A 23,367-nucleotide genomic window follows, 5' to 3' on the forward strand; every position below is an offset into this window, starting at 1 on the left:
ACTTGAATCATTAATTGTTTAATGGACCAAGTGCAGCAGATGGGTGCCGAATTCCAATGAAATTTGAACATTGAGCTTGTGATTTAACTTTATTCCTTTTCTTTGCAAAATAAAGTTGCAGCTTGGCAGACTGTAATTCTTTGACATTGAACAGTCCTATGAAAACACAGGCTGAACTCCCAATGTGATATTACAGAATTTCATTTTGCATTTCTTTTTTAACAATTCAAGAATTCAAAAGTTGCCTGAAATTCATAGGTGATATGTAATTCCGGCCACCATCCATCGTATGCTTCGCTACAATTAGGTTTGCAGTTTCAGTTAGATGCCATGGATCCCAGAAAACATACTTGGTTCTATCCTGACAAACGTGAGACAGTTCAAAACAAAATACAAGACCTCCATGGGGTCCTAGTAAATGGCAACATGCTTCGTCTACATTTTCAAATCCTGTAAAACAGAAACGAAAATATCAAACCAATTACAAAATTATATGCAATTTGGCCAGTGCAAAATCTGAATAATGCTTAGAATCTTACCATATGATATATAGTTTCGAATTATATCTTCTGTCATAGCATAAGTATTTGCAAGGACAAACTTTGATCCTGTAAGATTTGCATGAAGCTCTTCAAGCAGCCTCTTCAATCTTCTGTTATATGCTTGTGATATTTTGTTGAAAGAAGGAGCACAACCATCAAATATTAATGGATACTTATCTCTCACATTAGGTACACATCCCGTCGCACCAATATTTGCTACTATAAACTTCCTAGCGTCCAATCTGTAGAGTCTCTGCAATCAAGACTACGTCTTTGCTCAACATATTAACTTTATTATGTATTTGGATTTGAAATATAAGACGAAGTAGGATTCTATTTTACATAACGTGCAAATTTTAAATGTCCTAAACTATGTATTCAGCAACATTCATCCAAGTTTATCTTACCGTGAGCTGTGATCTGAATCTTGAAATTATGGTGTCAAGATAATATGACTTGGGCCTCTCTAATTTAGTCTCTGCCACATGCATTACGTCATTTGAGCCAGTTGCAACAATATGGATAGCCCTGTTAAGCAACTTCTGAGCAGCTAGGGTACCAATTTGTAATATGATATCTTGCCTCGTTTTCGCGAAGTTACTGATCTGCATGTCCAGAGGGATTATATTGCCCTGTACATGACACGGGAATTCCAATCGTTACAGCATCATAACATGTATTTTGAAAAAGTTAAAGCTAGCTTTAGCACAAGAAAGGAAATATATAAACAGAACTGCAAAGCTTATTTGGAACAAAGCCACCTTTAAAAGCAGACCAAAGAAGAATTAGCAGAACCTTACAAATACTGATCCTGTTTCATTAAGAATTCCTGATGCAGCAGAAGCATAGTTGACACCCTTCAGAATAACATTTCCAGTGGTTGTTGGACCCAAGTAAGGAGGAGTGCAACTTTTCAAGCCAGATTCCTGTTCTGTTGAAATAAAAATTACGAGGTCTCAAAATCCTGTTCCAGCAGGCAAGTTAATAAGTGAACTGAAAGCAGGCTGAGAGCTTAAAATAACTTGCCTATGATGTCAATTACTGTTCTACCATTTGTGTATCTTCCTGAAGGAACACCAACTGGATTCCCGAAATCGATCCCATTAGGAAAACCTGGCTTTGCTATAGTGTTCTTAAGATACATATTGTTTCCTACATCAACCAGTGAATCTCCAAAAATATAGAAAGCTGGAACATCCTGTGCTGAGCAGAAATGCAACAAGAAATAGAAAAACGGAACCTGGGATATGATCCTAACAAATAGGAGTTTCTCCAGCATCAAATTCATTGCTGAAATCTGGAGGAAAATCAAAGCTGTGGCTATTTATAGAGATGGTTATATTTTTGCAGAGAAAGTTTTTATAAGGAGAATGAAATGGTTGGGTGCATATTAGGCATATGAATAATTTCATTGATGATACTCAGCTTATGATCCTGCAGGTTGAACCAACAATTGTAGTGGGGGTAGCAGTTGGGTACATATAGGATCAGTGCGTAAATAAAGAAATGAAGTCCACCAGTTGACGCTGGACATTAATTGCAGAATAAGTGAAAATGTCCTGAAACGCCTAATCACATTAGATTATTGAATTGATGGAAAAATGAATCAAAAAACCAAATGCTTCTCTTTCTTTTTTTTTTTTTTTTTGGGCAAATCGAGCAATTGAATGACGTTTCCTCTTCCTTATCTGGAACAACAAAAACAGCAGCGAAAACTAACACTGGTTTACTTGTCAAACTGAATCACTTTTCCTCCCCCTCCAATGAAAAAACTACCTTCCATGCAGCTATATGTGCCTCCAAATAGTTTCGTAATACAAATGGTTAACCATTCATACTTTCGTAGTAATTAAAAAAGAGAAACGAAAAGAAGAAGAATACAGCATTTGCAATGTCGCTGGAGTAGGAAAGAAGAAGAATAAAGTTTGAAGCCAATAGCACAAGTTTATGTGCATGCATATTTGCAACTATCATTAAATGAATGGTTTCCTTATGCACTTGCTTTTCTTTTTTGGCTTTCATTTATGGAGATAATCTCAGGTGTGAATTATGTTCTTATTTTTGTTATATTATATAAGTAATTATAATCCATCCGTAATTTTACCATACATTGACACGGAACTGTAGTAATAAGGCAATATTGCTTTAGTTTATTCATAGTTGCTATGCTCTTCATTAATTGGTGGTACGTGTATAAATTTTGCTACCACCTCATACACTAGCTTGCATGGTGCTAAACCCAGCTCTAAGTTTTAAAATCAATGCCCGCCACCTAATCCTCCCCCACCACCACCACCAAAGCCTCCTCCCCTTCCAATGCCTCCACCTGCACCACCTCCAAACCCTCCACCACCCCCTGCACCACCTCCTATTCCTCCACCTTTGCCTCCTCCAATGCCACCACCACTTCCACCACCGGCACCACCTCCTATTCCTCCTCCTTTGCCTCCTCCAATGCCGCCACCACTTCCACCACCAAGTCCTCCTCCAGTGCCACCACCTGCACCTCCACCGGCACCACCTCCTATTCCTCCTCCAATGCCGCCACCACTTCCACCACCAAGTCCTCCTCCAGTGCCACCACCTGCACCTCCACCGGCACCACCTCCTATTCCTCCTCCTTTGCCTCCTCCAATGCCGCCACCACTTCCACCACCTAGTCCTCCTCCAGCGCCACCACCAACTCCTCCTCCTGCTCCACCTCCTATCCCTCCACCTTTGCCTCCTCCAAAGCCGCCACCAGCGCCACCACCGGCACCACCTCCTATTCCTCCTCCAATGCCGCCACCACTTCCACCACCAAGTCCTCCTCCAGTGCCACCACCTGCACCTCCACCGGCACCACCTCCTATTCCTCCTCCTTTGCCTCCTCCAATGCCGCCACCACTTCCACCACCAAGTCCTCCTCCAGCGCCACCACCTGCACCGCCTCCACCACCAACTCCTCCTCCTGCTCCACCTCCTATCCCTCCACCTTTGCCTCCTCCAAAGCCGCCACCAGCGCCACCACCGGCACCACCTCCTATTCCTCCACCTTTGCCTCCTCCGAAGCCACCACCAGCACCGCCACCTACACCACTGCCGCCGCCAATACCACCTCCTCCACCAAATCCCCCTCCGCCACCTTGTCCAAGAAATTCAGGATATTCTTCTTTTTGTATTTTTCGACATTCAGCTAGCCCTAGTACCAGCACAAACGCAACAACTACTACTCCGAACTTAATAGAAAATTTCCTCATCTTTCTTCTCATAAAAGAAACAAAGATTAGAGTAAGAGGAATGTTCACTTAGTTGCGATGACACTAGAGAGTGCAAGCCTTATTTATAGTGTTGGTAGTAAAGAAAGCACATGCATTAAATGGCGCAAACTTGGAGTCAACATCTCATTGTGGACTTTGCTCAGTGGTGCACAATTCAAACTTCTTGGTTGGAACATTATTGGCCGGTAAACTCATTAAAATAGTTGTCCCCTGTCTCAACAATTACTAACCAAGAAAACTATATACAGTTCCTGAATCAAGTAATCCAACATTAACTTAATCCCGAATAAGGTATACATGCTAAGTCAAATGTAGTATAGTACTATCACATGACATGATCAATAAAATTAACTCCTGCATAAATGTAAGTGGAAACCAGCTCGTAGCAAAGGGGACTTTGTCGGGGACCAGCTGGATTTGGGTAATGCAAAGATAATTGATCATCATGGTAAAGTTGAAATTGCCTGTTGCATTCTCAAAGCAAGTTCAAATCACTCATACTTCAAATTAATAATGGAAGCACCATGCAACTGCATTGGGTCCTCATACCTTCTATTTCTTTCTTTAGTTTCTTCTTGGTGGTTGGTTCTTACTTCTTAGCTTTTATTACCATTAATTATCAGTACTTCTGATGATTTGGAAATTTTTTCTGAATCACGTGAAATTTTGTACGGGATATATACATCTAACACCAAATTAAATTACAAGTATGCATCTCTCTATATATATACTATAATTTTCAAGAAAATGAAGTTTATGGTAATTAGAAAAGAGATCAATTTCGTAATTGAACTTGATAAAAATTGTGAATAAATTAAAGAAAGTATGATGAAATAACTCTATTTAATAGAATGAGATTAAGTTAATTTTTAACTATGTTTAGTTTTTATCAATTTTTTTTAAAAGAAGACAAGAAGCAAAATACTAGCCATAATATATTTGAGTATTTAAATTTAGTCTCCTAATATTACTTATCAAATAAAGGCAAATAGTTCTTTATGAAAAAAAAATAGATAAATAACTATATATATATTGCTCGTCACGCGAATGACGTGCATAAATATTATTACAAATATTAAAATATTTAATAAATTAATATATGATATAATATTTATTAAGAATATCTAATTATTTTATGAATTTTTTTCATTATATAGAGGGAACCCATGCGTTATTATACGTTTTATAAATTTAATAGATATTTAAACTTCAAAAAAACTAATAAAGTATTATAATAACAATGAATACATATATTGATATATCAATAAAATAAAATCATAAGTATCTTATTTTTATTTTTTTTTACTTTTATCTTTAGTTTTTATGAAATTTTATAAAATTATTTAAACTTTATCATATATATATATATATATATAATGTAATAATTTATCAATTTATTATAGAATTAGGAATACATATGAAACTATGATAAAATTATGATTGGATTATATTAATTACTAATTAATTTTTTTCAAAATAAAAAGAAATTAAATTAGTTATAAGATTTTTAAAGATATGTTAGTCTGTTACAAAATCTCTACTATTATGCTTTGGATATTATATATATATTTCTTTATACCATTAAGAAAAATGAATGAGAATTAAAAACTTAAAATTAAAAAGTAAGAAAAAAAAAAGATAAAAATCAAAATATTAAAAATAGAATATCTTAAGAGTTGAAGTGTATAACAATAGGACCATTTAACTAGTTCAATAAATTAAATATTAATTTAAAATAATGTCATATCAGAAAGAAAGCTCGAGAACTGAACAATCTTGACCCGAGGTGCAACTTTTTGGCTCTTAGTATCCTCAGTCCTAACGCTAACTTGCTCATTAGGTGGCCAGAGGAGTGGTTGGCTTCAAAGGCTGTTGAGGCGGAGGGAGTGAGGTTAGAGACAAAACCCTTACGTAAAGCCTATAACGAGTGGAGTAATTAAAACTTTAAGATTCTTAAAGTCTGGAATTCAATGTAATCATTTACTAGATTGTCCCTATCACATCAGGAAGGTCCAAAAATATATAAAGTTTATTTATAAGAGTTGTGTGAATATTTAGGGACATGAATTTTATAGTGGTTTCTTTTGAATATTTTTGATGATACTCAGCTAGCCAATCAGATTATGCTCCTGCATATCGAATAGGGAGTTAGCAGTTGGGTACATAGAGGCTTTGTTCAGTGCATATCTTTTCCCGCTCCAATGCCACCACCTGCACTACTTGCTCCTCCAATTCCTCCGCCAAATCCACCTTTAAGACCCCAACTTATACTCCCTCCACCACCAAATCCTCCATTTGCACTAATACTTGCACTTCCTTCGGCTCCACCTTTTGCACTTCTTATGGCGCCACCGTTTGCACTTCCTCTGACACCGCCTCCTACGGTTTCTCCAGCACCTCCTTTTACACTTCTTGCGGTACCACTGCCTATGCTTCCTCCAAAACCTCCCTTTAGGCTTCCTTTGATACCAATGCTTGCACTTCCTCTGACACCACCTTCTATCTTTCCTTCAGCACCAACTTTAACACTTCCTCCAATCTCGCCCTTTGCATTTCCTACTATACTACCTCCTGCGTTTTCACCAGCACCACCATGTGTACTTCCTCCGACACCACCGCCCACATTTCCACTGACTCCACCGCTTATACTTCCTCTAGAACCACTTCTTATTTCACCACTGGCACCACCAATTTTGCCGCTTTTACCACCAAATTCTCCTGTTTTATATCCTCTTCCAGCACCACTCACTGTGCTTCCTCCGATACCACTTGTTGCTTTTCCTCCGGCACCACCTGTTGCTTTTTCTCGGACACCACTATTTGCTCTTCCTCCGGCACCACCACTTGTGCTTCCTCTAGCATCACCCCCTGCGCTTCCTCCAGCACCACCACTTGTGCTTCCTTCGACACCACCACCTGCACTTCCTATAGCACCACCCTTTGTGCTTCCTTCAGCACCACCACCTCCGCTTCCTCCAGCACCACTGTTTGTGCTTCCTCCGACACCACCACTTGCTCTTCCTCCGACACCACTCGTAGTTTTTCCTCCGGAACCATCCTTTGTTTTTCCTCCGACAATACTATATTTGCTTCCTTTAACACCACTGCTTGTACTTCCTCCAGCACCACCTCTTGCGCTTCCTCCGGCACTACTCGTTACTTTTCCTCCGACACTATTGCTTGTACTTCCTCTAGCACCACCCCTTGTGATTCCTCCGACACCACTTGCTGTTTTTCCTCCGGCACCACCCTTTGTTCTTCCTCCAGCATCACCACTTGTGCTACCTCCAACACTACCACCTGCACTTCCTCTAGCACCACCCCTTGCGCTTCCTCCGACACCACTCGTTGCTTTTCCTCCAGCACTACTGCTTGCGCTTCCTGCGAAACCACCACCTGCACTTCCTCCAACGACACCCTCTGCACTTCCTCTGGCACCACTCGTTGTTTTTCCTCTGACAACACCACTTGCACTTCCTCCAGCACCACTCCCTGCGCTTCCTTTGGCACCACTTGTTGCTTTTCCTCTGGAACCACCCTTTGTTTTTCCGCCGATACCGCCACATGCGCTTCCTCCGACACTATTGCCTGCACTTCCTCCAATACCACTACCTTTTGCTTTTCCTCTGCCACTACCCTTTATTTTTCCTCCGATACCACCGCTTGCACTTCCTCCAGCACCACCCCCTGCGCTTTCTCCGGCACCACTCGTTGCTTTTCCTTCGGCACCATCCTTTGTTTTTCCTTCGACAACATGCCCTGCACTTCCTCTAGCACCACCTCTTACGCGTCCTCCGGCATTGCTCGTTAATTTTCCTCCAGCACCACCTTTTATTTTTTCTCCAACACCACCGCCAATACTTTCACCAACACCACCCTCTGCGCTTCCTCGAACATCGCTCGTTGCTTTTCCTCCGGCACCACCCTTTATTTTTTCTCCGACAGCACCACTTGCACTTCCTCTAACACCACGCCCTGCGCTTCTTCTGACAATGCTTGTTGATTTTCCTTCAGCACCACCCTTTGTTTTTCCTCCGACACCACCGTCTACACTTCCTCTAGCACCACCCCTCGTGCTTCTTCCCGCACCGCTCGTTGCTTTTCCTCCGGCACCACCTTTTATTTTGCCTCCGAAACCACCTCTTGCACTTCCATCAGCACCACCCCATGTACTTCCTCCGACACTGCTTGTTGCTTTTCCTTCAGCACCATCCTTTGTTTTTGCTCCGACACTACCGCCTGCAGTTCCTCCAGCACCACCCCATGTACTTCCTCTGACACTGCTTGTTGCTTTTCCTTCAGCACCACCCTTTGTTTTTCCTCCGACACTACCGCCTGCACTTCCTCCAGCACCATCCATTGCACTTCCTTCGGCAGCGCTCGTTGCATTTCCTTCGGCAACACCCTTTGTTTTTCCTCCGACACTACCGCCTCCACTTCCTCCAGCACCACCCCATGCGCTTCCTCCGGCACCACTCGTTGCCTTTCCTCTAACACCACCCTTTGTTTTTCCTCCGGCATCACTACTTTTGCTTCCTTCGACACCACCACTTGCACTTCCTATAACACCACCTTTGACGCTTCCTTTGACACCACTACTTGCACTTCCTCTAGCACCACCTCTTATTCCTTCACCAACACCACTAACTTTACCACCTTTATTGCCATATTCTCCTCCAGCACCACCCTCAGTGCTTCCTCTAAAACCGCCGCTTATGCTTCCTCCTTTACCACCCTCTGCTTTTCCTCCAGCACCACCACCCGCACTTCCTCCAACACCACCGGTTCCGCTTCCTCCGGCCTTACCTCCTAACCCTCCACCAACTCCTCCACCTATACCGCCAATTCCTCCTCCAATTTGATATCCTCCACCAATTTTATATCCCCCTCTAACAAGTCCACCTCCTCGGGTACTCCCACTACCTCTAAATTGTACATGTAATTCACGTCTTTTTATATTTTGACAGTCAACTAACTCCAGCACCAAAACAAATATAGCAACTAAAATTCTCAACTTAATGGAAAGATTCCTCATCTTTCTTCTACCAATATGTATTAAAACATAAGAATATGAACAAGCGGTATTTGTAGTGTGGATAAAGAATGCAGTTAAAATGATGCAAAGATATTAATTACTGCATTCCTATCAAAGTCGATATCACTTGTTCAATTCTCAAAAAGAAAAAAAAAGTAATGTCATATAGACTAAGAAGACATGAGTTATTATTTATAGGTGAGTAAAATACTATTAATTAAATTTTACTATGGCAGATATCAAATACAGGATGTATACTGAAATTGCGGTGGTTCATATGTTGCGAAACCAATTTAATAAAGATGTATAAAAATAGCCGAGTAAAAAGTGCGGTATTGACCTCAAATTGTTTCTTAGTAGGGCAAATGATTTAATTAGTTAATCCTTACCAATTATAGAATAAATCTACAGCATTAGTTAGCTGTTGGACTTAATGTCAAAGCTGTTTATTGTTCGACTAGAAAGACTTGGCAGAACACAAGTATTCGTTATCTTCTCCAAATTGCAGAAATCTTGTAATTCCTTATGTACATATAATTTCACAGCACCAGGTCTCACTCTCATCTGTGCACCAAGGGTTCCTCTTGTTACGGAGATTTTCTTACATGCATGGGAAATGAATTTCATTTCTATCAAAAGAGAAAGAATATGCAGTATATATATGAATATTCCTTTTTTATTCTTTTTACATCATATGGAATTCAATAATTACTAGGCTAGGTTTGGTAATACAATACCCAAAACAAATGAAAAGAGATCGGGGTCGATAGTTGGCAAGGAACTTGATCCTCCCAAAAAAAGGGGCAGCTAAATTCAAAAGATTTAGATAGGTTTAGCTAGAAAAATTCCAAATATATAAATAGCACAGCAAAGCTGACTTGGTGCAAAACCTCCTTTAAGATCAAACAAAAGAGAATTTTTAATTAGCAGAAACCATACAAATCATGATCCTGTTTCATTAAGATTTCCTCCTGCAGAAGAAGCATAGTTGAAACCCTTCAGAATCACATCTCCAATGGTTGTTCGAGCCAAGTAAGAAGGAAGTAAGTTTCTCCAGCCAGATTAATGTTCTGTTGAAATAAAATTACAAAGTTTCAAAACCCTATTCGAACAGGCAATGCAAGTTGATAGCTAAACTTGAAGCAAACTCAAAAGCTTAAGAAAAGTTGCCTAAATATAACGTGAATTGTCGTTCTAACATTTGTATATCGTCCTGAGGGAGTACCAAAATCAATCCCATTCACAGAACCTGGTCTTACTATAGTATTCCTAAGATGTAAACTTTTTTCCATTAGCGAAGGCACTAAACTGATGATCCTGTGTGTATGTTCGCGTTGTGGCTGGCATATGAAAGATTTGATCTATACAAGGCGTGATGGAACGAGCTGGCCTCCAGTTTTTAGATTATACGATGTTGAGATTGGACGCTCGAGAATTTAACTATTTACTACTGCAATACGACTTTTTTTATCTGCTGTTCTTGCACTTTTGGCTTTGACTTAATTTGGTGAAAACTCAAGTATCAGAGGCAGCCTTGTTTGATGGTATTATTTGTATCATTTATCAAGGGGCTGCTAACGGCATTCATGGAGTAATTAGGGCATGTGCAGATTGATTCTTGAGGTAGATAGCCTGTGTCCTTCTCAGTTGATCAAGGAACAAGAGGGGTGCGAACAACGTTTTTTCTTTTGTTGGATAAAATGAGATAATCCGTAAGTATGAATATTTGTATTATAATTTCTTTTTTGCCCCATTTTTGGCCTTTATTTACCGAAATTAAAGTTATTAAGCTTTATTTTTCTTGAGCTTCACAGTGTAATTAACGATTATTACTCATAACTAACTGTCATACATTGATATGGAATTGTAGCAATACATTAAACATTGCTTTAACTTATTCTAGTGGCTATGATCTTCATTATTTAGGACATATATAAATCTTGCTACCACCTCGCGCACTAGCTAGTTGAAAATTTTACTATCGCCTTATAAACTAGCTAGCAGGGTGTTGAAGGATCACTAGCTTTTGAAATCAATGCCTCCCGCCTAATCCTCCGCCAGCACCGCCACCAATATCTTCCCCTCCTCCAAAGCCACCACCTGCGCCACTTCCTCCTCCAATTCCTCCACCAAATCCTCCTTTGAAGCCCCAACCTATACTCCCTCCACTACCAAATCCCGCATTAGCACCACCGCCTGCACTTCCTCTAGCGCTACCGCCTGCACTTCCTCCGGCGCTACCGCCTGCACTTCCTCCGGCGCCACCGTTTGCACTTCCTCCGGCGCTACCGCCTGCACTTCCTCCGGCGCTACCGCCTGCACTTCCTCCGGCGCCACTGTTTGCACTTCCTCCGGCGCTACCGCCTGCACTTCCTCCGGCGCCACCGCTTGCGCTTCCTCCTCCACTGCTACTACCTCCAACACTACCGCTTACGCTTCCTCCGCCACTGCCGCTTGCACTTCCTCCTGTGCCACTGCTGCCTCCAGCACCACCGCCTGTGCTTCCTATGGCACCACCACTTGCGCTTCCTCCGCCACTGCCGCTTGCACTTCCTCCGCCACCACCGCTTGCACTTCCTCCACCGCTCGCGCTTCCTCCGGCGCCACTGCCACCTCCAGCACCGCCGCTCGCGCTTCCTCCGGCACCACCGCTTGCACTTCCTCCGGTGCTACCGCCTGCACTTCCTCCCGCGCCACCGCTTACGCTTCCTCCGCCACTACCACTTGCGCCTGTGCTTCCTACGGCACCACCACTTGCGCTTCCTCCGCCACTGCCGCCTGCGCTTCCTCCGGCACTACCGCCCGCGCTTCCTCCTGCGCTACCGCCTGCGCTTCCTCCTGCACCACCGCCTACGCCTCCTCCACCGCCAAATCCTCCTCCAAGTTGATATCCTCCGCCAATCTTATATCCCCCTCCAAGGTTATATCCTCCTCCAGCACTTCCACCACCTTCACCGCCACCTCTAGCACCTCCAAGTCCTACAAGTACAGTTAATTCACGTTGCTTTATTTTTCGACATTCAACTAATCCTAACACCAACAGGAACACAACAACTACAACTCCCAACTGAATAGAAAGTCTCCTCATCTTTGCTTTTTTGTAAAAGAACAAAAATTAGAATAAGAAGAAGCCTTATTTGTAAAATGGATAAAGAAAATGCAGATCAAATAATGCAAAAAGATATTGATCAGTCCGCTGCTATCAAAAAGATGTTATGTAAAGTAATGAGAGTTCAATTGTATTTATAGGGGAGTAAAGAGAGAATGAATGAATTTTTCAATGGCAGGTCTCAGATGTAGGATCTACACTAAAAATGTGGTGACCCTTTTTCTGCGCCCACCAATCAAAAAGAATGGAACGGAAATACCTCACTAAGAGTACGGTGGCCAATATGCTGCATATCAATTTTCTTTTTCCAAAAATAAATAAATAAATAAATAAATAAAAGGACAAATTACGACACCAAATTATTAAAATATAAAATCCTTTCAAAAAACACTTTTTTGTTTTGTTTTGTTTTTTTTTTTTTTTTAAAAAAGTAATTAAATATTTAAGAGAAAAATCTTCAAATTTCAATCAATAAAGAAAGCCACCTTGCAACTACACTGTACCTTCTATTTCTTTTACTCAGTTTCTTTTCTTTCCCATTCTTAGCTTTTACTACCATTAGCAGTATTTTCTTATAACAGTCACAACTGATATTTGTACTTGATTTATCTTAAACCAAATTAAAATAATGATTATCTCTATGAATTTTATGGATAAATATGGTCATAAATAGAAGTTTATAACAATTATGTTTATTATAAAGTAATATTTAGATTAGTTTTTCATTGATGCATTACTATACATATTGTATATTAATTAATTATTAAACATATGGTTATCAAAAAAATATTCTTGAAATATTAGATTTCTATTAAATTTAAATTTCTATATGTTCCTATGTGAAGAGATGAAATTGAACTTGAAAATGATAAACACATTGTGTGTGTATCATTCTTGTTTATGTATGTATTAGACAGGTTTTTTCAATATTTTTTATATATTATAAATTCCATATTATAGATGCATTCTTGGCAAGATAGAACAATTAGTATAGCAAGCACTTAGTTTGGTGTTCCCCTTTTATTAAATGGAAGTGAAACTCTTAGGACGAAAGAAGACCAGTTTTTGAACAAGGAGATGAAGTATTTAGATCTATTCAGTAGCCTGAAAGATTCTATATTTAATGTATACACTGTAACTAAAAAAAAAGAGTGATATGTATCACTTTGGTATTGAATGATTGACGCATTCTCTATTATTTAATACTAATAAATATGTGTGATTTAATGCATAGATAAAAACATGCATCAAATTTAGACAAGAATTAGAAACTACGTCATCTCCTTAAAACGCTTCATTTAACCGGTACCTTTACTATTTTTTGTTTAACTAATTCTCTTCTTCGTCTTTTTTCCCATAATCTGAATAGCTTTGTTTTTTTAATCTATTACCACAATTCAATCTATAAAACCATTATAACATTGGACCAATCCAAGATCATACCAAGCACTAGTACTATTCACAACAGCCATAATTGCTATACCCATTTCAAATAAAGTCTAGAGTTTCAAATTTGTGATTAGAAAAATCAAATCTTTAGAAGATGAAGCAACTGATAAGAAATTAATTAGAAAAAATAACTTCTTAATTAATTTAATAAATATAGAAATTATATAATAATGAAATTTAAAATTCAATGCCTTCTACTAATAAAATTTGAAATCACTTCGGGCCAAAAGCCCACCACAGTCCATGAAATCAGCGGGTCGGATAAAGTGAGGCTAATTTAGTCTATTCAATATTCATAACCAGCTCCGGGGAAGAACGACTAAAAGAAAATCTCAAGCGAAGCAAAACTAACAGAAACAGCAACAAAAGGGAATAATAAAAATTAGGGTTTTGGGTTTTGACGCTAAGCAAAGAAAAATGGAGGTTACAGATGAAGGAGGAATAGAGAGAGTTGTTGATTCTAAAGACTTACAGCAACAAAGCAAAGCACTTGATAAGCTCACTGACCGTGTTGAAGATCGCCAGCTCGATTCCACTCGCGTTCAAGAGGTTTCCTTTTTTCTTCTTTTTCTTTTTATTGTTTCTGTTTCAGATTATTTAAAAAAAGAAAAGGTAATTCTGAAATTTGATTTTTGAATAGGCTATGGCTTCGATTGCTGCATCAGCCGAAGCTGATAGGAATGCTATGAGATTGAGGTATCAATTCGCGCTTTTCAATAATACATGTAGATCTAATTGAATTTGATTATTTGATTTTCCTGAAAGAGTTTTGCAGTTAAGCTTAGATACCGTGCATTGGTGCTCACAAAAGTCAGCATGTTGTAAGTTCCATAACTAATTTATTCATCTCCCTCATCCAATGGTAGGGTTTACTAGGAGCAGAGTAACCAAGAACAACCCGAAGAATAATATACGAAATATAAACTTTTTTATCTCTTTTTTAAAAATATTATTGGCTCCTAATGGGGATTTCTGGAGATGGCTTCCTGTATCAATTCAGCTACATCCTATTGGGAAATAGAAACTCTTCCAAGTGTGTCAATTTTCAATATAGAGTGAAAGATACATGGTTGAAATGTGTATATAAGAGTAGCACATGATTATTATTGGACTATCAACAACGTTAGAAGGAAACTGCAGCGTGGACATGGTTGAATTTTTTATTTTTAATGTGACTGGTTCTTCGCAGGGAGAAAGAATTGGCTGCTGTTAAGATCAACGCTGCTGATGTTGACATAATTGCCAATGAACTAGAGGTTATTTTCCCTACCGCTTTTTTAAGTGCTTAGGAACATGCATCAATTTGGATGCTTTGGCTTCTAACAATTGTTTCTGTTTACTTGGCTCGCAATCAGTTGGATAAGAAGGTCGCAGAGAGAACCTTAAGGGAGCACAAAGGTGATGCTGTTGCTGCAATTCAACATCTTCTTCGCTAAAAATACCATTGTGATAAAATTGCTGGGTTTGAAATTCTGTTGAATATTAAACCTTTGGAATGTGAACAAAACAAGAAAGTCCAATTTTTATCCACAGAATTATTGTAACCATTTGTAATTCTTGAAGCAGGTCATATAGCGTATCCCTTGTGCCTGATATAGGTGGTGACTTTGGTTAATATCTTCGTCTAGATATGTTATTGCGCTGACAATATTCGTGTTACTCTCTGAATGCAATAGTAAATTGGCAAGACTGAGGCCACTTTCGATCACCAGTGAGAGGTTGCATGAAGTGTTGGCAGCTTGCAATATTTTTTGGGTCTTGTGTTGATCGTTACTGTGGTTCACTAAGCTTGAATTCCTTCAAAGCACTAACAATCTCGTTTGCCCCCCTAAGCTTAAAACGGTTCTGGCTTTTCAAGCCCCGAAACAAGCTTCATGGCATCATTTATGGGAATTTGCTTTACTCGCCTAAAATCTAAATCTTCCATCAGATGTTACTATCTTGCATCATCTTCATTAGTGGAAATCTGAAATCCAACTGTACTGAATCTGCTTTCTGCTTGGCTAAGGCTGATGCCTGAAACTTTTAAGCACTAGTGCATGCTATAGCATGATGACAACAATAGATAGCCAATAGTTCTAGAAAGTAACAATACTTTCAATTTTAATGGGATTCTCAGGAAGAGTTGCTGTCCGTCAAATGTGATGAACACTATGCCTTGCCAGTGCTATTTTGGAGATAATTTCACTTCTCCACACAAGTCGACGACTAAACGCTAAAACCTACTTCCAATGATTTTGAACATCAACAAAGATCGAGTTACCAATGCTGAAAGTGCCCTTTGCTGACGTGCAAGATTGCCAATGAACAGTAAAGATGGAAGACCCAACGACTGAAGCAATGGAGCTTTCCTTTAAATTAATCGAGAAAAACTTAAAAAGATAAAAGTAAGATATTATATCTCAATCTATATTATCGATTAAAAAATGTGTTTGCTGTACAACTTTTCTGAGTGGTCCTAAAAATCTCTCGCACATTAATGGTGGAATTGAACCCAAACAGCGTAACAAGTCCAATCACAGCACCGTAGATGATGGATTTCGAAGATTTTAATGATGTCAGTAAATAAACACCAAAACCATCCAATCACCATCAAACTTTAGGCAGCTCACGTGGATTCCAACTACATCAGTTTCTTTTTTCCCTTTCTTTGTCTGCTTGCTGTGAGTTTTTCTATGCCAATACCACAAACTTTTAGTGGCAATCTGTGGGCAACTGTGCTAACCGTTTCCTCACCAGCAATTGCCACAAAATATTTGCAAGAGAAGGAAAAGAGAAAGCTATTTCTGTGCCGAGTCGATCAATGAAAGCCAGAAGCTAAAGAATCTTTTGGTCTATAATTCCTTTTGTGTGTTATCCCCAGCTGCGGAACGGGCTGCTTGGAATTGAATTGCGTATTGTCTTTGCAGATCTCTTAGCTTCTCCAGCAGTTCCTGGAACGTGGGACGGCACTGAGGATCACTGGTTTTCACAAAAGTAAGAGATTCACAAGTTAGCAAGCTTTATCAATGTAGAAATGTATTTATGCTGAGAACCGTACCATGAAACAAAGAGACACAGATAAAACAACTCAGTTCACCTTGGAATTGAATACATTTATGTCTCAATCAACAACTATACTGACCTATTTTACGCATTTCAGAATACCTTTACCACGAAATAGAAATGATTCACAAGATATCCCTTAGGAGTGAAAAATATATCTATAGCCAAAGTCAACCTGTGCAAATGACAAGCCTTTTAATTGCATACATAAGCATCTAATAATTGACCCACAAAATCACAAATTTTTAGCTACTTAGTCTTGGTTAAAATGTTATATATAGCTAGAGTTTTGAATTTCAAAAAAATTCTCACATGCCAATGTCAGTTTGGAACAAATTGAAAGGGAGAGACAGTACGGACTAGAGTCGTCAAACAATATGAAACAACAAACCCACTGCAATTCCAAGTCCAGAAATTATTGTGCATATTTAATTCAATTAACTTAATGTAATGGATGTCTAATAAGAAGCACTTAAGCAAAGCATTAAGAAATCTCTATAAGGGGTATCTTTATACAAATGAAAACACATTATGTTTGTTATCAGAATAAGAACCTGTGCCAGCAACTCTCAATTATAGAAGCCCACAGTGGATCCACATCCTTGGGGATCTCCAACCGTTGGTTCATGAACCCTACAGCTCCAATCACCTGCAAGTATATTAAACAGAATATTATTCGTGTGTGGTGCCATGTCACCAAGCAAAACCACTGTTAAAGGAACTGAAAATAGCAAAATTTCCATCTGGAGTAGTTACCAGTGTTTTGGGTAGCCAGTACAACACTGAGAAATTATGCCTGATCATAGTTATTAGGTTTTTACTTCTCAAATAAATGTCCTCACAAATTGTTCAAATGAAAACTACCTGCATTGAGTTGAGATTATCCCAAGGGATCTTCTCAGTGGCAAGCTCCCACAGTATCACTCCAAAGCTGTATACATCAGACCTAAATAAAGCCAAACAGCAAGACAGGACAATATGCATAAGTGGGAAGGTTCAAGAAGCATTGTTATAAAGAATTATAAAGGATTAACATTTTCAGTCCAAAGGAGTAGAACATACTTTTCATCTGATGGTTCATTCCGTAGAACTTCTGGTGCCATCCATTGAGGCTGCAAAATGGGAATTAGCAGGCTGAGAATTTGAAATTAAAATTTTAAGCATCACTGAAAAAATTATAGACCAACAAGATTGATGAAGTGCAAAAGAGATTGTGTGATTGCTAGGTAAAATACCGTTCCCTTCCCGGTCTTAGTTGTCAAATAAGTTTCGTGCTTTAGACGGGATAAACCAAAATCACCAACCTGTTTAGACAATAATCAGACAACCACTATTATTAGTTCCAAGAATGGTTTCCCATAGAAAGAAAGTTAGACAGACAAACATAGCAAAAATGAAAAAACAAATATAATTAGTTACAGACCTTTACAGTCCAATTCTTATCAACCAAAAGATTTGAAGACTTCAAATCCCGATGAATAATAGGTGGATTGCAATGATGAAGATAATTCATACCTCGTACCTGTAGAAAGGTTAAATAAAATTACAAATGAGTTAAGAGTTCAAAAGCCAAGAGTAAGAAACATTAGCAGAGCACAATGGAAGAGATATAATAGATGGATGAGAGACACAAGAACAAGTTAAACCTACATATCGTGCCAAGGGACCTTACACCAATAGCAAACCCTGTAAATAAAACAAAAAGAAATTCCCAGACACTTCTTACTCACTATATCTAATGCCATATGAATGCGACGTCTCCAGTCCAATTTTGTTGTGTTTCTCTGGAGCAAGCGAAACAAACTTCCACTGCATTGTTTAAAACACAAATCACATTATTTTCTTTCTCTCCCACAAAATTCAAGGTCGGAAAACCAACTAAATGGCATACTGCATTATAAAGAATCAGATAGCCTGCTATCGAAATTTTGGAAAAAACAATTTGGAATTACCGTGGAAGGAACTCTGTAATAATGCAGAGACGTTGAGGTGAAGTGACAGCACCCATGAAAAGTAATACGTTGGGATGCCGAAGCCTTTTCATAAGAGATACCTTCAGAAATATAACAAACATTTGGTGTTATTGCTCAACTAGAAGAAGAGAATAAAAGAGATTCTTTCTTTTCTTCCCTCCTTCTTCAGGTCAGAGGAAGGGGAGAGTATTAGTATATAAGCATGTGTTCAGGTAACATGCGGAGTAAAAATGCCCAGCTGAATTCAGTTTGACAATGCATCATTAGTTTCATGGGTAACAATAGAAAGAACGATGAATTAGAAAGCAACTAAAACCTTTAGATGGTAGCAACATGAATGCGGTAAAACAGTCTCGCAGAGAGTTTTGAAAGGACAATAAAGAAGCATAGCACTATAAAAATTTTCTAAGACAATTAGAAGTTCATATAGACATGGTTTGGTATGTTGAAGGTAAAACAGGAAAAAGAATTAGCTAAGATGCAGCCTACATAAGAAAAATAAAAAAATAAAAAAACCTCGGGACAAAGCAGATTCCTTTTTAACTTTGCTTAAATGGAAAATTCTTAAAAACTAGGGAATCGAGGTAACAAGGACACGCACCTCTTGTCTAAACGCGAGTATCACATCATCTGAATACTCTTGCTTGGAGAATACCTTGACAGCAACATCCTGAAATAAAATAGAAACCATTCAACCAACATGATTAACATGACAACAATATTTTTTCTGCTTACTTCCCTGCCTTATAAAAACAATTGTAGCTTGATTAAAATCAAAACTGGCAGTAAAGACAGAGTCAACAATAACCATTCTCACAATACAGGTTCTGTTATAAGTATGACTACAAAGTTGATTTGACGACTTGGAACTAGAACATTAGCAAGATCTTATATTTAAGAATATACACTTGAAAACTGCAGATATGGCTAGATGGCAGTCGATAAAGCTACTTAATCTGGGTCCATATGCATTATACTCCATGAAAAGTTCTTAACATGAAATAAAGTTAAAGGGAAGAGCAAAGAACATACTGATCCATACCACAGGGCATGATATACAGTGCCGCAAGAACCTGCGCGATAAGAGGGTAAAAAAAAACAATATGATGATTAGAATGGTAGACAAATAAGGAAATATTACAACATCAGCTCTGTAAAAGGGACTTGAAGACTACCAAGTGAAAGAAGTAAAGCAGCATTAGATGGACATTAATAATATCAAATGCCCATTGAAAAACTTTTTATTGCAGATGAAAAATTTCAAGTACAGGAAAGATCAACTGCAGGTAAGTGGACGCAGTAAAGAAATATCTCAACAATGAGAAAATTGGTGCTCTAGAAGCAAAAATGTTACCCAAAAGATAATTACCTTGCCCAATTTGTTCTCCTATTGTCAAGTCTTCCCATAATATTTCATAATCCAAGCAGTCAATGTCCATGTCCACCTTATTAATAGCACTACTACTGGTACTTCCACAGCTGCTGGCACTGCTTGTACTATTAACGTTGACTGAGGAAGACCAGGATCCGGAGGCCTCATTATTGGTAGGCCGATTACTCTCATTCAGCTGGCTCTCAGGTTTTGCACCAGCAGGGGGACTCCTTTGATGAAGCAATTCACTCTCTTGATCATTTTGCAACCAGGGCCACACAAAACGGGAGGTCTTTGTATCTGGGCCTTCCCTTTCAATCCCTTTCCAGGGCCATGATAGCCCTTTTTTACCAATCCAAGCCTCAGCTTTTGAGGTAATAATCTTGTGAATTCCAGGTTTTCCTTCACTCTCATATCCAGAATCTCGAATGGCTTTCATCGGGGACTTTTCATCAACATGAGAAAATGTACCAAACTGAGATGGATGTATATCACCTCTAGGTGTGCTAGCTCCACTAGAGTTTGCATCTTCCCTGTGGTCAGAGAGAGCTGCATCTGAAAAGCCATGATCAGATTGATGACTATCACCACTCCCACCTTCACGATCCATGATGTTATCTCCCGTCCGAATTTTTGACTTTACTTTGTTGCTCACTCTGGATGCCTGTTTGGATAGTTTCAATCATCAAGATACACAATATCGCATAGTAAATTCACATGAATATAAGAACATGGCAGACTGACCAAATTTGTTATTTTAGAAGCTATTACTGCTTGCAAAGGCTGTTGAGAATCAAGTCCAAGTTTTGTTGTAACAGTACTTCTTGGCCGACTAAAACTTGAATCAGCTTCTGAATTCTTTGGACCTATCAATGCAACTCTTGTTTCTTGAAATGGGCGCACATCACCTGACACACAGATAATCCCAATCAAAGTGCCATCATCATCGTAGAAGGGAGTGTTGGTTGCAACAGCTGTAAATCTCTCTCCCATCTTATTTTTAACTGGAAATTGCCCCGTCCATCTCTCCCCCATTGCAACACGATGGACTATATTATTCGCCACCGCAAAATCTCTGGGATCCACAAGCAACTCAATGGCATCCTGACCGAGAGCCTCCGCGGAAGAATAGCCATAAAGATTCTCAGCGGTTCTGTTCCTGCAGAATTAAATAATAATACACCCAATTTGATACATGAATACTTGTAAAGAAAATTCACAGTGAAACACAAAAACTACAAGCGAAAGCTTTACTAGCCTCATTTTTACTAAACAACTTCATAAAACCCTAGTATGCCTAGTCAACCAACAGCAAGAATTAAAACCAATCAAAAGAAGCAAAAAAAAATAAAAAAAGAATCAGATTAATAAGGTATAACTAACTAACTAACTAACCAATAAATGATACGGCCAGAGAGATAAAAAATATGAACAGACTGTCCCATAGACTGCAATATATTCAAATACTGTTTATCAGTAAACTTAACAGCTGATGGCCCACACTTATTGCCTCCTTCTTCTTTAACGGCAGCATTAATTTTATCAGCACTCGAACTCCGACTTTCACGCTGTAACGGGGACGAATGCCTAAACGACGTCGAACCTTTCTTCCAAGCTGCGACTACCTCAAAGCCACCAGCACCAGCACCACCTCCACTCCTCCTAGTCCCCGTTCTTTGCGGAGAAATGGAATGAGACCTCTGCTGCTGCTGCTGCTGCTGCTGCTGCCGGTGGTGATGGTGATGGTGGTGGTGATGGTGGTGCAGCTGGCTGTCTGATACTGGATCGCTAGTTAGTTTAAACTTGGACATCTGTTCCTTAAGATGTGCTTGCCCTGCTTCTAATTCTTGGATCTTCTTTAATAGCTCTTCTGCTGCTGGTGGACTTTCCATATTCTATCTTTGTTTTTTTTCCTTCTTTTCTTTCAAGAATCAAGAATCAAGAATTCAAGAGTTGAAGAACTTGTATGTGTTTTCAACTTGTAATGATTCTATAAGATGAAATGGATAAGGATATAGAGATTCATTTACACCAATTTTCAATGTCTCAAGATAGTCTCTTCTCTTCTCTTCTCTGACTTTCCTTTCTCTAGAAAATAGAATTTTGTACAAAGAGAAAAAGAGAGAGATGGAGGTTTCTTTTTCCTCTTTGTTTTTTTTATTTTTATTTTTTTTATAATGATTTTGCTGATTTCTTATCACTATCTGTATGTAATCTATCAGCTTCTTTTCTTTTTCTTTTTCTTTTTTTTCTCTTTTAATCTTTTATCTTTAGTTAGGTTTGGTAATGGTGGTGTTATTATTATTATTAATAATTATTATTATTCTGTTGTTCTTCTTTTACTATTTTCTCTCTCTAAAAATAAAATAAAAATGTTCTTCTAATGTTTATGGTCGTGTCGTGTGTTAGTTTTGTTGTCGTTTCTTTCTTTTCTCATCTCAATTCTAATAACCATTTAGACCAGACGTTATTTATACTTTACTAGGAGCAAAACACCAGCCCGCATTTATCTGTTTTCTCCACGCCCTTTTTGTGTGTTTGGACAGTTATAGCCTATCGTAGTGCTAGATTTTTAACCATTCGTCCAATCACTGCAGCGCGTTTCTTACACGTCGGTATGGCAGTAGGGATTTCCAACTTTTTTCCTTTTCCTCTAAAAGCACCCAATACATCCAAACAAGTATCATATCCCCACTCCTTTGTTTGTATTTCTTCCATTCACTATGGTTTAATTTTAAATGATCCATTTTGTAAAATTTATTAATTTAAAAAATTACTAAGTTTTATGGTAGAATTTGAATCTTTTTCAAATTGGTACTACAGGACAAGTATTGATCCCTAAGTTATTTAGTCTAATGATGAAAAGCTGAGTATTGTTTCTTTTTTCTGAAGCTAATTGATTGTGTATAACTAATTATTGAGAAGTGAATATCAAAAGTTGCATTGCATGCATAATTTTGTTTGTCAAACATGTCTCACTCATCCATGTTTAACTGATTGCCTTTCAAGAAAAACCAAAATATTGTAGCTTTTAAAGGGAGAAGGATTTTTTCTTGCCTATCATTTCCATTCTAAATGGGTCAATTACTTGCCTGTCTTTATTGCTTATTGCAATATATATATATATAGGTTCAATTAGTGCATTAGGAAGCAAAGCAAAGCAATGGTTATAGCTCAACTCTCTACTGCTCCTTTTTTTGTGGGTGCATTTGTTTTCCCTCTTTGAAAAGTAGCATTTTGTGCCCATTTCTTTTTAATTTTTTTTTTCTTTTGCTATCTTCTTAATTAATTTATTTGTTGTGGGTAGTTCCAACTTTGTTTTGGAAGGAAGCTATTGGCAAGTTGCCCTCTCTCTCTCTCTAAGTTTGGGGTTCTCTCTAAAAGTTTTGTTTGCGTGCACAGCATGATTAAGGGCGTGCACGCACAGAGTTGAAGTTGTGATAGGGACAAGAGGCAGGCAGCATCCAAATCTTCTTGCTCCTTTAATCTCTCTTTAAGATTATTAAATGCTTAATCCCGTATTAAGGAGAATAAGTGAGAGTTTCAATTGCTGCTAATTAGGATCAGCAGCATAAGATTACA

The 23,367-nt window shown here is 38.6% G+C and overlaps 6 protein-coding genes across 8 annotated transcripts; 1 reads left to right on the plus strand and 5 right to left on the minus strand.

The window, feature by feature from the left end:
* Positions 1–82: 82 nt before the first annotated feature.
* LOC8258823 (GDSL esterase/lipase At4g16230) lies at positions 83–1,830 on the minus strand. Its single transcript, XM_015719192.2, has 5 exons — positions 1,569–1,830; positions 1,343–1,473; positions 950–1,174; positions 540–795; positions 83–450 (listed from the first exon to the last, which is right to left on the minus strand). The coding sequence occupies exons 1-5, from the start codon at positions 1,828–1,830 to the stop codon at positions 227–229; spliced, it is 1,098 nt and encodes a 365-aa protein (XP_015574678.1). The 3' UTR covers positions 83–226.
* Positions 1,831–2,664: 834 nt separating this feature from the next.
* On the minus strand, positions 2,665–3,859 carry LOC107261253 (glycine-rich cell wall structural protein-like). The gene has a single exon (XM_015719191.2). The coding sequence runs from the start codon at positions 3,791–3,793 to the stop codon at positions 2,801–2,803; it is 993 nt and encodes a 330-aa protein (XP_015574677.2). The 5' UTR covers positions 3,794–3,859; the 3' UTR covers positions 2,665–2,800.
* A 2,119-nt stretch (positions 3,860–5,978) lies between these two features.
* LOC107261252 (uncharacterized PE-PGRS family protein PE_PGRS54-like) lies at positions 5,979–8,837 on the minus strand. The gene has a single exon (XM_015719190.1). The coding sequence runs from the start codon at positions 8,835–8,837 to the stop codon at positions 5,979–5,981; it is 2,859 nt and encodes a 952-aa protein (XP_015574676.1).
* A 1,807-nt stretch (positions 8,838–10,644) lies between these two features.
* Positions 10,645–12,064, minus strand: LOC107261260 (glycine-rich cell wall structural protein-like). Of its 2 annotated transcripts, XM_048379613.1 has the most exons (2): positions 11,202–12,064; positions 10,645–11,129 (listed from the first exon to the last, which is right to left on the minus strand). In XM_048379613.1, exons 1-2 carry the CDS (start codon positions 11,923–11,925, stop codon positions 10,870–10,872), a joined length of 984 nt encoding a protein of 327 aa, XP_048235570.1. In that variant the 5' UTR covers positions 11,926–12,064; the 3' UTR covers positions 10,645–10,869. The 2 variants fall into 2 exon arrangements, with proteins under 2 accessions (XP_048235570.1, XP_025013140.1); XM_025157372.2 differs by having other exon boundaries at positions 10,645–12,063.
* Positions 12,065–13,671: 1,607 nt separating this feature from the next.
* LOC8258822 (huntingtin-interacting protein K) lies at positions 13,672–14,988 on the plus strand. Its single transcript, XM_002519186.4, has 4 exons — positions 13,672–13,944; positions 14,036–14,091; positions 14,585–14,651; positions 14,751–14,988. Exons 1-4 carry the CDS (start codon positions 13,813–13,815, stop codon positions 14,829–14,831), a joined length of 336 nt encoding a protein of 111 aa, XP_002519232.1. The 5' UTR covers positions 13,672–13,812; the 3' UTR covers positions 14,832–14,988.
* Positions 14,989–15,777: 789 nt separating this feature from the next.
* Positions 15,778–22,075, minus strand: LOC8258821 (mitogen-activated protein kinase kinase kinase dlk-1). 2 transcript variants are annotated; one of them, XM_002519185.4, is made up of 13 exons: positions 21,181–22,075; positions 20,530–20,944; positions 19,783–20,449; positions 19,446–19,486; positions 19,015–19,083; positions 18,393–18,493; positions 18,171–18,249; positions 17,864–17,962; positions 17,676–17,744; positions 17,503–17,552; positions 17,305–17,386; positions 16,995–17,089; positions 15,778–16,356 (listed from the first exon to the last, which is right to left on the minus strand). In XM_002519185.4, the coding sequence occupies exons 1-13, from the start codon at positions 21,675–21,677 to the stop codon at positions 16,230–16,232; spliced, it is 2,391 nt and encodes a 796-aa protein (XP_002519231.1). In that variant the 5' UTR covers positions 21,678–22,075; the 3' UTR covers positions 15,778–16,229. The 2 variants fall into 2 exon arrangements, with proteins under 2 accessions (XP_002519231.1, XP_048235108.1); XM_048379151.1 differs by having other exon boundaries at positions 21,273–21,468.
* Positions 22,076–23,367: the final 1,292 nt, after the last annotated feature.

The sequence above is a fragment of the Ricinus communis genome, chromosome 9 (genome assembly GCF_019578655.1).
Source record: "Ricinus communis isolate WT05 ecotype wild-type chromosome 9, ASM1957865v1, whole genome shotgun sequence".
Classification (NCBI taxonomy): domain Eukaryota; kingdom Viridiplantae; phylum Streptophyta; class Magnoliopsida; order Malpighiales; family Euphorbiaceae; genus Ricinus; species Ricinus communis.